General features: G+C 42.8%; 1 protein-coding gene across 4 annotated transcripts in view; it reads right to left on the reverse strand.

Moving 5' to 3' along the window:
• Nucleotides 1-15,468, reverse strand: part of tsc1a (TSC complex subunit 1a) — a 35,299-nt gene extending 19,831 nt beyond the window's left edge. Inside the window, exons 1-17 of one of the 4 annotated variants that reach the window (XM_020476056.2) lie at nucleotides 15,444-15,468; nucleotides 14,100-14,304; nucleotides 11,742-11,845; nucleotides 11,069-11,221; nucleotides 10,641-10,785; nucleotides 9,970-10,124; nucleotides 9,775-9,848; nucleotides 9,383-9,570; nucleotides 8,822-8,934; nucleotides 7,685-7,853; nucleotides 7,401-7,480; nucleotides 6,924-6,981; nucleotides 4,619-4,723; nucleotides 3,756-4,347; nucleotides 3,398-3,468; nucleotides 1,758-1,924; nucleotides 1,242-1,424 (exon numbers count right to left, since the gene is read on the reverse strand). In XM_020476056.2, coding sequence (XP_020331645.1) covers nucleotides 1,242-1,424; nucleotides 1,758-1,924; nucleotides 3,398-3,468; nucleotides 3,756-4,347; nucleotides 4,619-4,723; nucleotides 6,924-6,981; nucleotides 7,401-7,480; nucleotides 7,685-7,853; nucleotides 8,822-8,934; nucleotides 9,383-9,570; nucleotides 9,775-9,848; nucleotides 9,970-10,124; nucleotides 10,641-10,785; nucleotides 11,069-11,221; nucleotides 11,742-11,845; nucleotides 14,100-14,208 — 2,466 coding nt within the window. In that variant the 5' untranslated portion in view covers nucleotides 14,209-14,304; nucleotides 15,444-15,468. Of the gene's footprint in view, nucleotides 1-1,241; nucleotides 1,425-1,757; nucleotides 1,925-3,397; nucleotides 3,469-3,755; nucleotides 4,348-4,618; nucleotides 4,724-6,923; nucleotides 6,982-7,400; nucleotides 7,481-7,684; nucleotides 7,854-8,821; nucleotides 8,935-9,382; nucleotides 9,571-9,774; nucleotides 9,849-9,969; nucleotides 10,125-10,640; nucleotides 10,786-11,068; nucleotides 11,222-11,741; nucleotides 11,846-14,099; nucleotides 14,305-14,961; nucleotides 15,107-15,133; nucleotides 15,273-15,443 lie in introns of those variants that run through there. The other 3 variants (XM_020476046.2, XM_031807552.1, XM_031807559.1) reach the window with 3 other exon arrangements.
• Nucleotide 15,469: the final 1 nt, after the last annotated feature.

The following is a 15,469-nucleotide window of genomic DNA, read 5'->3' on the forward strand; positions in this document are numbered from 1 at the left end:
AATTGGTCCACTCACACAGACAGCATCGTGAAGAAGGCGCAGCAGCGCCTCTTCAACCTCAGGAGGCTGAAGAAATTCGGCTTGTCACCAAAAGCACTCACAAACTTCTACAGATGCACAATCGAGAGCATCCTGGCGGGGTGTATCACCGCCTGGTATGGCAACTGCACCGCCCTCAACCGTAAGGCTATCCAGAGGGTAGTGAGGTCTGCACAACGCATCACCGGGGGCAAACTACCTGCCCTCCAGGACACCTACACCACCCGATGCTACAGGAAGGCCATAAAGATCATCAAGGACATCAACCACCCGAGCCACTGCCTGTTCACCCCGCTGTCATCCAGAAGGCGAGGTCAGTACAGGTGCATCAAAGCTGGGACCGAGAGACTGAAAAACAGCTTCTATCTCAAGGCAATCAGACTGTTAAACAGCCACCACTAACATTGAGTGGCTGCTGCCAACACACTGTCAATGACACTGACTCAACTCTAGCCACTTTAATAATGGGAATTGATGGGAAATTATGTAAATATATCACTAGCCACTTTAAACAATGCTACCTTATATAATGTTACTTACCCTACATTATTCATCTCATATGCATATGTATATACTGTACTCTATATCATCGACTGCATCCTTATGTAATACATGTATCACTAGCCACTTTAACTATGCCACTTTGTTTACATACTCATCTCATATGTTATACTGTACTCGATATCATCTACTGTATCTTGCCTATGCTGCTTTGTACCATAACTCATTCATATATCCTTATGTACATATTCCTTATCCCCTTACACTGTGTATAAGACAGTAGTTTTTTTGGAATTGTTAGTTAGATTACTTGTTCGTTATTACTGCATTGTCGGAACTAGAAGCACAAGCATTTCGCTACACTCGCATTAACATCTGCTAACCATGTGTATGTGACAAATAAAATTTGATTTGATTTGATTTGAGTGCGCCAAGTTAATAAATCTCAATACTTTTGTGCGTGCGTGCGCAGTCTTTTCAGAAATGGTGCACGTAGATATTTAGTGTAAAATGTATGCGTCGGTTATACAGGAGGCTCCTGGACATCAGTAAATAAATATACAGACCCCCTGCTGAAAAGACGCAAGTCCTGGTTATAAGGCAGTTGATTCATAAAAATAAGATAGGTTAAATGTATTAAATTCACTCCTGTGTCAAAGTGGTACTGTGTACTATATGTGGTTATTCATCTGTGTGCTCACCTGCAGCTTCTGAGCCTTGGATAGATACAGGTCATGGCCCTGCTGTAGCTGTTGGAATTGACTGTGGAGGCAAGCCGCCTCAGTGTCTCCATCCTCCTTCAGGCGCCTGTAGCGCTGCTGCTCCTCCACCAGACTGGCCTGCAGAGACTGGATCTCTATGTCCTGCAGCTTCAGCTGGGCCTTCTGCAACCAAATAAAATCACAACACACCTTAGAGTAAAACAAAAAATTCAAGAGATACAAAAACAAGCAGGTCATACATTTTCTTTTTTTAAATAAATATATGTCAACCACCGCTCCCACATCAACCGAAAGAACCTCACACTCGTGTTCATTAGGCACAAATATGAACCGCTCGTTTTCTTTTTTCCGTTGCAAAACATTTTGCTACAGGGTGCACTAATGGATACGACCCTGGCAAACAACATGCATGCTTTAACTTATTTTTGGAAATTATGTTCTATTCAGGATTCAATGGCTTCTGACTGGGCAGGGAGTGCAAGGTTTTTAATTAACCATTGAGTTGTTTTGCTCTTCCATGGCGGTGGCGTTGATGATGCGGCGGAGCAGACGGCGGTTGCGGATGGCGTGCTGCTCTCTCTTGTAGCGCTCGTACAGGAGCTGGTTGTGGAGCAGCAGCACCTGACTGCGCAGCGTGTGCAGCTCGTCCAGCGGCGTGGTGCCTTTCAAGAGGACACATGAGCAAAATGTTTGACTATTTAATATTAAGTTTATTTTATTACCTTTTCAAACTCATTTTTTCAAGAACATGTTATTCATCTCAACAGAAAACTAGATATTAGTACTGTGGTATCTAAAACGATTCAAATTATACTGAACAAAAATATAAATATATAAAATTTCAAGAGCTTAAATAAAGTCTCAGATTTTCCATATACACAAATAGCTTATTTCTTTCAACTTTTGTGCAGAATAATTTTTACATTTTTATTTTTACATCCGAGATAGTGAGCATTTCTCCTTTGACAAGATAATCCATCCACCTGACAGGTGCGGCATACCAAGAAGCTGCTTATCAGCACGGTCATTACACAGGTGCACCTTGTGCTGGGGACAATAAAAGGCAATTTTGTCAAACACCACAATGCCACAGATGTCTCAAGTTGAGGGAGCGTGCAATTGGCATGCTGACTGCAGGAATGTCCACCAGAGCTGTTGCCAGATATTTAAATGCTAATTTCTCTACCATAAGCAGCTTCCAATGTCATTTTTGAGAATTTGGCAGTATGTGCAACAGGCCTCACAACTGCAGACCAAGTGTAATCACGCTAGATCAGGAACTCCACATCCGGCTTCTTCACCTGTGGGATCGTCTGAGACCAGCCACCCGGACTGCTGATAAAACTGAGGAGTATTTCTATCTGTAATAAGCCCTTTTTGTGGGGAAAAACACATTTCGATTGGCTGGGCCTGGCTCCCCAGTGGGTGGTCCTGGCTCCCAAGTGGGAGACCTCCTAGGCCCACCCATGGCTGTGCCCCTGCCCAGTCAAATCCTAATTTATTTATTTCAATTGACTGATTTTCTTATATGAATGGTAACTCAGTAAAATTGTTAAAATTGTTGAATGTTGTGTTAATATTTTTGTTCACTATAGATCAAAATGAAATGGTACTGTATATTGCATAGATTTTAAGCATTAACCTAAGCACTGCATGCATAGATAGTCTCAAAAGACGAACTTTTGACTCCATAGCAAAGGGCAAGAAACAATGAGATGCAGTGGCTCTCAGATTCTGATCACATAGTAAGCCAAATCCCATTGGATTGAATAGGTCAATCTAATTAATATTAGCCTGGAGAGTTTGGAGAACAGAAACAGAAGGACAGGTTGTTCCACAGACACTCATGGCAGTTCCCCTAGGTACAGATCTATGATCAGCTCCCCCTCCCCCAATCCTAGCCTTAGTGGGTTAATAGCAAAACTGACCCAAGCTCAGCGTTTAGGGTCAACTTCACCCTACTCCATATATTACAGCTGATATGTAGCTTTTCAAAGAAGATAAAGGTAGGAACCTGATAGAAAAAAAAAAAGACAAACCGACAAAGAGAGTGATGGATGCGGTAGGAAGGAGAGCGCAGACAGGAAAAAAAGGATAGTCTCATCCTCTCCCCCATCATAGCGTAGTGGCAATACCTTTCGCTTTCATACTCTGTTGTTTACCTCCAAAGTGTGTCCAGTCTACTGACTTGTTTGGCATGGGCAATCTATAACAAGAACACACACAGTACAGAGGAGTGTGAGGAAAGATAACAATGAAGGGTCAATAACAGACACCGACAGACATAGTACGGCACACCAAACAGCCAGGTCATGAGCACTTCATAACAATGCACAGATATACCGACTACCAGTGAATACATGAGAGAGCAATAACATGGATGGAGTACTAGTCTATGGAAGGAATTGGCTTGCCCGCCCAGACTTCCATAAAGGGGTCGTCGTCCATACGGACAGAGTAGCGAAACACACTCAGCCAGCCATGACCTCTCACCTCTTGAGCACTTTTTCATAGGCCTCGTTGCCGTGCTGAATGAGGCGATCCAGGACCTCCAGCGGGGACAATGCCGCCATCTCGTCCCCTTCCTCCTCCCCCTTGCTTGCGTTCCTCTCCCCCTCGTCGCCAGCGGTCCTCTGCGCCAGTGCCACCGAAGTCTTCCTCCCCACGAACAGAGAGGCAGCCCTGGGCAGGGCCAGCTCAAACAGAGGCTCGTAGACGGGGTTAACAGGGTCCCTGAAGATACTGGGGGAGGAGAACAGGCCATAATTTGCCAGACCGGAGCCCCCCTCCTCCTCGGCCCTGTAGGGGCTCTGAGAAGTGCTAAATCCGGTCAGCAGGTTGTTGATTGGGGTGAAGCACGGCCGGAAGGACCAGGGGAGCTGCTGATCTCCTCCCCCCGCCGAGCACTCGCTCTTGTCGGGTGTGGAGACCAGGCACAGGGCCTCCCTGTTTAGGCTCTGGTTGGAGGTGGTGAGGAGCATCGCCTTCTCCTGAGGCCCAGTCAGTGTCTCTGTAGTGCTGTAGAAAGAGCGGTCTGCCTTGTGCTTCTGCTCAGTCAACTTCAGGAGCTCCTCTTTGATGGCATCTGACCAGGGAGAAGAGCGTATGGAACAAATCAATGTTTTTCACACTGACTGAACACAAGTTATTTTCATGGGAAGATATGAATACCGTAGTAGGTTTAGGGGGATTTAATGAGCCCTGGTGTGAAGTTTCTCTTTGGTACAGATCAAGGATTAGCTTCCCCTCCTGCAATCCTAACCACTAGTGAGGAAAATGGAAAAACTGACCAAAGACCACTGGTATAGGGGCAACTTCACCCTACACCATTTAATGAATTGGGAAAAACCATTCACCCTCGTCATGTTCATTCTCCATCCTTTGAATGTCCAAATCCTGCTCTTTGATGAAGTCCGACAACTCGGTCAACGACATGGTCTTCATAATCTCACCAGCAGCACCTGACAAAGAGCATAGAGTGTGCTTAGTTCCAGACCTGGGTTCAAATAGTATTTGTTTTCTTTCAAATATTTCCGCTGCACTAGATTGAGCTTGCCTCAATGAAACTAATGGAATAGTAGCAAAAGTGCAAACCCCGCCCATCTGGGTACTCTAGACAGGCTCAATCAACCAAAAAGTATTCCAAAGACAAGCAATACTATTTCAACCCAGGTCCCGTCAACGCCACCTCTATTCTATAATGGTCTCGGATGATGCCTTTATTTACAGCAAAGGTCACGTAAAGCACCCAAAAATTGGGGAGGAAAGGTACTTTGGCGATGTCAACAGAACTAACGAGTCATTTTAGGCAATAAATAGTAGTGATGGGGGGGGGGGGGGGGGTCTATAGTTACATATCACAATATTATCTTTTGACAATATTATATTGATAATAGACTCCAACTTAATATATAACATCAAATGTTATATGCTACTGTAGGTAGCATTAGCTAGTGCTAGTCAGCTGTACCAAAACTCCAGTATTCTAAATCCTATAGCTTATTCTACATCGTTTTAAATAGTGAGCCAACATGTTTTCAACACTTATTTCCAAGTGAAAAAAAATCATTTTCTCATGCTCATCTCTTTGCAGAAGACATATTGTGAGCCATATGTTTGGAAGAAATAAATAAAATCGTAGTATCGAATCGCAATACCCATCGTATCGGAACCTAAGTATTGTGATAATATCGTATCATGAGGGACCTAGCAATTGCCAGCCATAATAAAACAGGCTAGAAATCTGGTCTAGTGAACGATCGCTCATAAGAAGAGGACATTTGTTCTTAACTCCTTACACTTGTGGGAATTGGCCTATATGGACAGGGCTACATTGAAATATTTCTTACAGAAGAACTATGTAAAGTATATGCATAACAATTGTAGCAATTAAAAAAGGAACCGTTTGGAGATCGTTACAATTATTAGACTAAAGGTGAAGACAACAGTTCACTTTAAAAGACTGAATCCAAACATTAAACTGTTGATTTTACGTGCATTTTACATTCTGTACTTTGACACATTTGTTGATAACGAAATCTGAAAATATTCTGGATACATTTGGTTAAAAAAATACATTTATTTTACCTTTATTTAACTAGGCAAATCAAATAAGAACGAATTCTTATTCTGGGAAAATGTGGGATAGGTTCAACATTCGACAAAGAAATGACAAGGGTTTGAGTGAGAGGACTAACTGGTGTGTCCAAATACCTCTCTAAAGTGTGCACAGTTCCTATGTCATTTTAATGCACTTTTATGACTCAAAGAAGTCTAACTATAAGGTGTTTTTTTTGGAGCTCAACCTAGCTGTGCCATTGAGGAACTAGAGCAAGCACACTTGTATTTTTGTTTGGAACACAGCCCTGCATCCCCCACCTTTACACAATAACTATTGTTTACGCAATCCAAAAACAGTCCATAATAAATCGCAACCTGGGTCAGGTGGGCATAATTTGAAAACAGGTTCAATTGCAAACTTAACTAGCTACATTTTAAAATACAATCTTACAGTGTTAGGCTTTCACAAGGCAATTCAGAGAAGCAAATCCTAATTTTGGTGAACATAGAATAGAGTCATGAGTGCATTCAGATGCGTGGTCAATTGCAAATTTTCTTCACAATACAACATAGGCTCTTTCTGTTCAGGATGTTGCAGGTTATAACACTTTGTCATCAAACATAGTGATCAAACATTGACACTGCATATTACAATGAGTTTTATGATATGAAAATGTGAAGTGCACATTTGGACTCACAGATGTTTGGCTTCTTTGTATGACATCAAAGCGGTATTTATTGTAATCCTCAGCGTCTCATCTTTCAAAATACGTAATTTACAGCCTTTACCTCACTCAGACAACAAAAAAATGAGCAAAAGTAGCCAAATTAGCAGGAGGGGTGCTCAAGTTCAGAACGACTGTCAGTCAAAATCCATAAAGAGCTGTGAAGTGGAGATCCGACCGAAGCTCTGACATCATGTATGGCATGTTACTGTACAGCCACTGCGTTTCAATTAAGGTCATTTATCAGTGTCCAAGCCTGCCATTTTCAACCCGAATACGGGTATGAGTGTTAAAGGCTAACATTTAGCTCCATAAAAAAAACACAATAGTGACAGCGAAACCTGCTCCTCTTTCAGAAATGAGCAAAGCTGCTGACCTTTACTGATGACCTCAGGGTTGCCTCTCTCTTCCTCTCCACTCGGTTTCTGCTTCAGCTGTCGGAACAGATATAAATTCAGCTGATGAAAAGTCTTACGGGTGGACCATTGGCTTCAAACACACAACCAGCGCACAAACAGCACTGGGTACAACCATAATCTAAATACAGTCAACACTGGCTGGAGCAAACAAACTCCCTTAGGCTGGGCACTCCTCTGCTGGTGGAGTGATTGCTTTGTTTGCATGACTTTTAGAGAGAGTTCAGTTTACCACTTCTGCTGAAGATGGCATTTCCAGCTCTGCTTGTGCTCAGTGTACACTCTGGCTCTGCAGATACTTTCCTTTCGTTGCTATGATCTGTACTAGCCAATTAAATATTTGAAGAACATCTTCAGTAATTAACTACTAGGAGTAGTGCTTTAGGGGTTCTGGTACAAAGATTATGGTAGTAAGAATTGTGTGCTATAGTACATACCTGGTTGGTTGTGTTGGGGGGTGAACAAAGATGCTCAAACTCATCGGAGAGTGTCGGGGCAGGACTGAGACATTTCCCACCTGCGATGAAACAAGAACACACAATTCTGAGTGAAAAGTCCTTATGACAGTCCATCAAAACACTCTTCGTAGCACGGGAAAGTATACTAACTATAACTGTTCTTTGTTCTCCCGTCTTAACTTTCACTAGATCTTCAAATGTTTTCCCCAGCTGGTATTTGACCAGAAAAAACTAAGGTAAAATAAAAAATGAACAAAAATGACCTGATGTGCTGGCTGTTTGGCTGGGGGCATGGGAGGCACTTTGAGATAGCTCTAGAACATTGGCAGGGGAGATACCCCTCGAGGTGGGAGGTGTGGTCATTCCACAATCCGAGCATGGACTCCACATCGACACTTTATTCCCATCAGGGTCGACTTCACAGTGTTGGTTCTGGAAACATGTGCACAGGGGACAAGAGGGCCATGTGTGTCTCAAGAGAATTTACATGAATCACAATCAATGGGAATACAGAATAGAATACAATTGTGTAGAATAACTTAATTTTTCAGTGGGAGCTTCAGTGTTTGTTATATACTTGATACACTGAAGAAATATATAAATGCAACATGTACAGTTTTGGTCCCATGTTTCATGAGCTGAAAAATAAATCCCAGAATTGCTCCATATGCACAAAAAGCTTACTTCTCTTAAATTTTGTGGACAAATTTGTTTCCATCTCTGTTAGTGCGCATTTCTCATTTGTCAAGATAATCCAGCCACCTGACAGGTGTGGCATATCAAGAAGCTGATTAACAGAATGACCATTAAACAGGTTTACCTTGTGCTGAGGGCAATAAAAAGCCACTCCAAAATGTGCGATTTTGTCACACAACGGCACAGACGTCTCAAGTTGAGAGAACTTGCAATTGGCATGCTGACTGCAGGAATGTCCACCAGAGCGGTCACCAGATAATTCAATGTTAATTTCTCTACCATAAGTCATTTCAGAGAATTTAGCAGTACATTCAAAATTACGTCACAACCACAGACCCAGAGTGCCCTATGGTGGCAGTTAAGGTATGGGCAGGCATAAGCTACGGACGACGAACACAATTGCATTTTATCAATGGCAATTTAAATGCACAAAAATAACGTGAAGGGATCCTGAGAACCATCATTCGACCCATTTTTTTTTTAACGGTATCTGTGAACAGATGCATATCCATATTCCCAGTCAGGTGAAATTCATAGATTAGGCCCTAATAAATGTATTTTAATTGACTGTTTTCCTAATATGAACTGTAAATCTTTGAAATTGTTGCATGTTGCGTTTATATTTTTGTTAAGTATAAATATAAACAAAGATTTCAATGTAATCTCACTAATGGGGTGTTTTCGCTTGGAGAACAGTGACCTACCTGATGGAAAGAGGTGTGGGGACTGCAGAGGGAGGACTGGGTCCCTGGTAGCTGGGGTAAGGACAGGGAGAGAGGTGGTCGGCCAACCGATAGGGGGGTAGAGGCAGAGCTACCTGTGTGGGGAGGAGAAGAAAAAAAACACGCAACTGGAACATTAATGTACACACAACCTGTAAATACAGGCACGCTGATGAACAGCTCAAAACCTCTTTCGACCCCCTGAAGTAACAGACACTGTGGTAGAAAAATACAAAAATGGCAGGTTATAAGCAAATTAAATATTTAACCATTGTTTTTCTACCTGTGAATTACAGCAGTGGCTTACAACTAAGTAACCAAGTGGTATTTGGCCCAACTGCTGTTCTAGCCTGTAACTGCATTACGTCATTACAAACGACGGAGTAGCCTGGTCCCAGGTAGGTTTGTGCCGTCATGTCAACTCAATGAGTGCCAAGGAGTTGACATGATGACACAAACAGACCTGGGACAAGGCTAAGGACAGAGCTGGTCATATTTTATTAGGATTGAGTTGTATCAAAGTGAATGTGTCAGAGCTCTGACCGAAGCTGCTGAGGAAGTCGGTGTAGGGACTGGCAGTGTAGTCGAGACCGGACCGCAGGTGGGGGTGATGGTGGATGGTGACGCGGTCTGGCATGCTGGAGTAACCCTCCTCGCAGGACGCCTCCTTGGGATCCAGGGAGACTTTTGCACATTCAATCACAATGTCGTGGATCTCAAACCTCTTCCACCTGGCCAAGGGGTTTGACAGGACCCCTTATTATTAGTGTAAACTTGGCTGTTGTCGAGTCAGACCTTACAAGTCGAAAGAGTCTTTGGTTGCGTCAAATGGTACCCTATATAGTGCACTAATTTTGACCAGGGCCCTGGTCAGAAATAGTGCACTATATAGGGAATAGGGTGCCATTTGGGAATCTTATTTTCTGAGTGCTTACCTGGAGGGGTCCAGCTCATAGTCGTTGGTTCCAGTGACCAATTCGGGATGTATCCGCACGTGCCCCAACATCGGCTAAGAAACAAACAAATTGGTGAGACGGATGACCACGAGACAGCTCTTCACACAACATACATTTATGTAGTGTGCATAGATTCTAAGATGGGGTGAGTATGGCGTGTCCTGTTGTACTAACCTTCACTACTTCCTCAAAGGTGTCCACGTTCTCCTTCATACTGTAGTGGGAGCGCAGGTAGGACACAAAGTTGCAGGGGTACATGCCATAGAGCCGGTGGAAGAGGGAGTACACACTGGCATGGAGGTGGACCAGATACACCCCGTGCACATGCCCTATGGCACACAGGGTGGGGAGAGAACAGTGGTTAGGCAACATTTCACAAGTCCAAGGAAATTACCAAATGAGATCCCAAGGAAATAGATCCTGTCCTGTAGCTAGATGAGCATGGATGTCAGTTTGGCTGTGACTACAATTCACCACACATTTAATGATGGGAAAATCTAATATCAGATAGTACACAGAGAGCTACTGTCCCCTCATCCCAGTTCCTCCTTCCCATGGGGCAGGTTATGGGTTTGATCTTAGGGTGTTCCTCCAACCTCCCCTCGACAACCTCCATTCAATTCGCTTATGTCATCTATCCCATTACTAACACACCTGATTCAATTGGTCAAATAATCATCAAAGCCATGAATAGCTGAATCTAGTGATGGAATAGATCAAATAGGTGAAACGGTTGGTAGTCCCAGAGGCGTGATTTGCTGTGTCAAATTGCTGTGGTCTGATGGGCTACGCCCTTTCTAGTAATTGTATTTCTATGTGAGCAATACTGATCTATGTTAAACCACCTGGGTTTTTCAGACTCCAGGATGCCAGTCGGCCAAAGATGTCAAAGAAGTCGTATATGTGCTGCTTCCCTGCCTGGGGTATCACGGGTAGCAGTGTGATCAACACTAGGACTCCAGTTATCAGCACCACCACATCAGAGTCCGTCTAGATTTGGCAAAGAAAAGTGCAAACTCAATGGCTTTGTACCACATTGCATCCTATTCCCTATATCAGTGGAGGCTGCGGAGGGGAGGACGGCTCATAATAATGGCTGGAACGGAGCGAATGGTATCAAACACATGGAAACCATGTGTTTGATGTATTAAATACCATTCCACTCATTCCGTTCCAGCCAATACCACGAGCCCGTCCTCCCCAATTAAGGTGCCACCAACCTCCCGTGCCCTATAATTTGCACTACTTTTGACCAAGGCGCTGACTCATGTACCTTAAGGCATTTGAGTAAGGAGGTGAGCAGAGGGAAGCGGGTTATCTTGTGCATCCAGGGGGGTTGCTTGCGGATAACGTGCCCCAGGAGGCTAAGGGTGGGCAGCCGACAGGCTGGCTTGGCCATGCACTCGTTCAGCTTGTCCAGGAGGTGCTGTGGGACAACACAGACAAGTTAACATATCCAGTGCAAAGGTGTATTCACAATGAACTGGACGAAACAGAGGGACTAACCTAAAAGTATTTCTCCCGCTGGAAAACGTTTTGCTACGGTGAGCACTCAATGGCTGCACATGGAATTCAACATGTCAACAATGGCTTCCGTGCGATATTGTCAATTAATAAATAATTCTGTTTAAGGTGTGTGGTGAAACAGCCATGATCCAATTGTTCAGAGCACAATGTTATGTTTCGAGATCCCTGTGGTAAACCACACTTTATCCACAGAGGCCGGATTGATAGACTTGTTGCATTTCTGTTTGTGCTATCCTGCCAACTCATGCCAATGATAATAGGAGTTGGCAGGACAGCACACTGATTTGGGACTAAGCAACTCAATTGGTGCTCCGGGTGAAGATTCCCCTAAGTACAGATCAGGGATCACCTTCCCCGGAGAAAATGCTAAACTAACCCAAGATCAGAGCCTCTGGGCAACTTTACCCTACAGTGCTCACCTTGTCATGAGGCTCCCTGACAGAGCAGAGGATGAGTATAGCCTGTGGAGAGCTGGTCTCAAGGTAGTAATCCACAAGGCCATTGAGCAGCACAGATCCTCGCTCTGTTATTCAGAAGGGAAGAATCAACTAATCAATGTATGTAACATGTTGATGACTAGAGACAACCAGAGCCATGTATTTTTTTAATAGATAGATATAATAGCCATGTATTTATTTATCTCAATATATAGCTCTGGAGACAACGTCAAGAACATAGAGAGGAGGAGATCCTGCCAATACATTAGATGTTAGTTTATTTGTTAATAATATAGGCCATTTAGCAGACCCTTCTATCCAAAGTGACAATCATGCGTGCATACTTTTTAAGTATGGGTGGGCCCGGGAATCGAACCCACTATCCTGGTGATGCAAGCACCATGCTGTACCAATTGAGCTACAGAGAACCCAGCCCTTGATCATGACTCTCAGTGTCTAATTACTCTTGTATAATGTAATGGAAAAGGTAGCTTCTGTATGGGGAGCTTTGTTAAGAGCCTCAATGCTCGGTCTGAATATTAACACGCATTGCTTGCTGCACGGTTTGGGAAGCATAATGACCTTATCTTTCATATCTGTGAGAAATAAGGTTAAATTGTACACACCTCTATGCTGTCTGACAGAAATCACTATTTTAGTAGTTATTCAAAGTAAATAAGGCATACTTTTGACTGCTGAATACCAACTATCAATTAATAAAATAATGTATTTTCTTTAGACAAAACCAGTAGATAGTGATAGCACTGACATCATCCACGCATTCCTATGGAAAACTCCCAATGGCGCATGAAACCGGAAGTGACTTGAATTTGTGCACCATATATTGCTGAATTGGGCTGAATGGCACCCCTCTCCCATCCCCCAAAAACGCAAAGGATCATGGTGAAAGTGGCCGTAACTATCAAAGGATCATGGTCGATGTAGACATTTTCATCCTGCCTGAGCAAGTTAATCTGAATGTCGATGGCATGAGGGCGCAAGTGACCTCGTAGCCTGCCGGCATGTGATTGTCTGTCAGCACATGGTCCTGTGTGATGTCAAATGTAACCATAATAGATCACTATTTAATGAATTTTCTGGATTTGAAGCAAAATATATATAACTCAGTGGGTATCGAACTTCATAATAAACTAATTTATGAGCCCAAGATGGACATTCATTATTATTTTAATTTCCATATGCTTTTTAAAACCTCTACAGGACCCCTTGTTGTAATTGTCATTCTTACAAATAAATAAAAGAAATCGGCATCAGCTTTTTTGGTCCTCCAATAATCGGTATCGAAAAATCATAATTGGTCGACCTCTATTTCATACCAATCTTAACCTTGTGACCCATTCCATACATCTGTTGTTTGTCAAGTAGACTGAAGGGGGTGCATCTTGGCTATAAAAGACCTTTGTACCTCTGGGCTCTAAATGAATAACCTAAGAGTGATTCGTTGACCAGCCATCATTATCGTAAAGCACTTAATCGATTCACTTTATCTGTGTGTTGTATTGACCTGCTCCCTTATTAATAAGTGAATAAAGATTTAGTTGATGTATAACTCTGACGTGTGTGATAAGTTGTCTCTCATTTGATAGTAAAGAAATTAACCACCACACTTTGCACATATGTCATTTTAGGCATACCCAAACTGGGGGCTTTTTTTTAAGGTAGCGATACCTTGCGAAGCAACAGCTCTCTGTCCCTCCCTCCATTGTGCATTCTTCTGTCTCTTCTCATAGCATGCGTAAAATAAACACACAGACCAGACAAGTAGGCTCACAATGGATTATGGTCATTGTAGCTACTTACCACATTTTTCTGCACTAAACTATGTAGAATATTGGCCTGTGGAAACTACAACACCCTTTTACACCACACAGTTTGGGCTTGGTCTGATTTATCTCTAGAGAAACTATGCAACGTGCGCATTGTGGGCACAGAAAAAATGAATGAAATGGAATTCAAATAAATTTAACTAATGTTAGTCAATTACTTGTATTATTGATTTGTATTGTAGATATGTTATGGTAGAGTGGTGTGCAATAATGTGTAATGTATTGTATGTAATTGGGGTCCCCAAGAAGAGTAGGCAGCAGCTAATAGGGATTCAGAACAAAAACAAATAAGTTGTTTTAAAAAAAAAATTTATGACCAAACTGAATTGCTCTGCGGTAAAGGCGGCAGAATGTCACCTAGAGTTTGAGACCTACAGAAAACCATGCAAACACTGACCTATTCTCTCCCTAGTAGCGTGTAGCAACCTCAGCCTGTTGTGGTTGAGTGGCTAGTAGGAAGAGGGGGGGATAATGTTGAATTTTGAGTACTGACCTGTGCCGAGGTGGTCATTGAGGACACTTTTGATCTGATCCAGTTCATGCAGATCGGACGACTCCAGAAGCGGGAGGAGGTCGCTCACATTCGACTGCTCCTTTGCCATGGTGCTGCTGGGATGCCTATGGAACTGTCCTCCCTCTCAAGGTAAAGCCTGCCAGCAACCTGCTGTGCTGTTGTAATGGGGTGGCCACTGCAGGCACTTTGGACAGAAAAGAAAATGTGGTCAAGCTAAAAAAAAAATGAATAATTCATACAGCTGTGCAGTTAGCTACACATCATACTATTAATAGGAACTTACATCATATGACCATTTACTAGTTACTATCAATAATTTTTATTATGCCAAGGCTGACTTTTATTTAATGTTCAACTACAACATAAAGGATGATCAGTGGTGCCTGCCTGGTGGAATTGAGCGCGTGTGTACAGGTCGCTATCTGTGAATCCTAGTTAGCTAGCTAGTTACAGTAGTTGGGGAGAGATGAGTAGCCGGCACAGTACTTGTGTCAACATATTTCTAAGTTATTACCATTGCAACATATTAAAGACATCTTGCAATGAATTGAGAAGAAGTAGCTAATGAAGACAGCTGACGTTAATGAACAAACTTGATTGAACGCTGCCCCAAAATGTTAGCTATCTATAACCAGGCTAGCTAGCCATCCAGCTAGTTGGCTAGCTAACGTCAACTGTTACCATTGGCTAGTACCGTACTGACAAACTCGATTAGTTCAACTATTTTGCGGGGACTTATTTTAATTCAAATATGTACCAGCAAAGTTCCAATTTTAGACTAAAATATTTGTCACGGCGAAAAGTAAACACTTTAGTAAATGCATGGAATACATTTTAATACCTTCTACACTTGTTGTTCTCCACAGGCGCAGCCATGTTGAGCAACCGAAAAGCCCCTCCCCTCTCCTGAAATCTACGCAGCACTCAGGAAAAATTATCCACAGCTGTCAACTACAATCCGAGTCCGACTAAATTCTGACCTTCAAATCTGGCACGAAAGTTATAATACATACCATTCCTTTTTTTTTATTATTGGAACAATAACGCTTTAAAATAATATAATTGTGCTCCGTTGACTATGGCGTTGTTGCAGGGGGACTGCCTTGTTGGTTGAGAGGCAAGTCGGACTTCTCGTGACTCACATAGCAAGCCTGTCTGCGCAAGCGTCCTACGCACAAGGGCAAAGTGCTGTAGACCTATCCATTCCAGACCGTAGGCCTACCAACAGATTTCAATTCATATGCGGTACCACGACAAACATTAACTGTAAATGGTGCTGCAGTATATCACTGTTGATTGGCATTGCTCAGAAGTTGCACTTACATTGTGTTGCCTGCAATGGTGAATTG

This window comes from Oncorhynchus kisutch, linkage group LG3 (assembly GCF_002021735.2).
Source record: "Oncorhynchus kisutch isolate 150728-3 linkage group LG3, Okis_V2, whole genome shotgun sequence".
NCBI classification, from domain to species: Eukaryota; Metazoa; Chordata; class Actinopteri; order Salmoniformes; family Salmonidae; genus Oncorhynchus; species Oncorhynchus kisutch.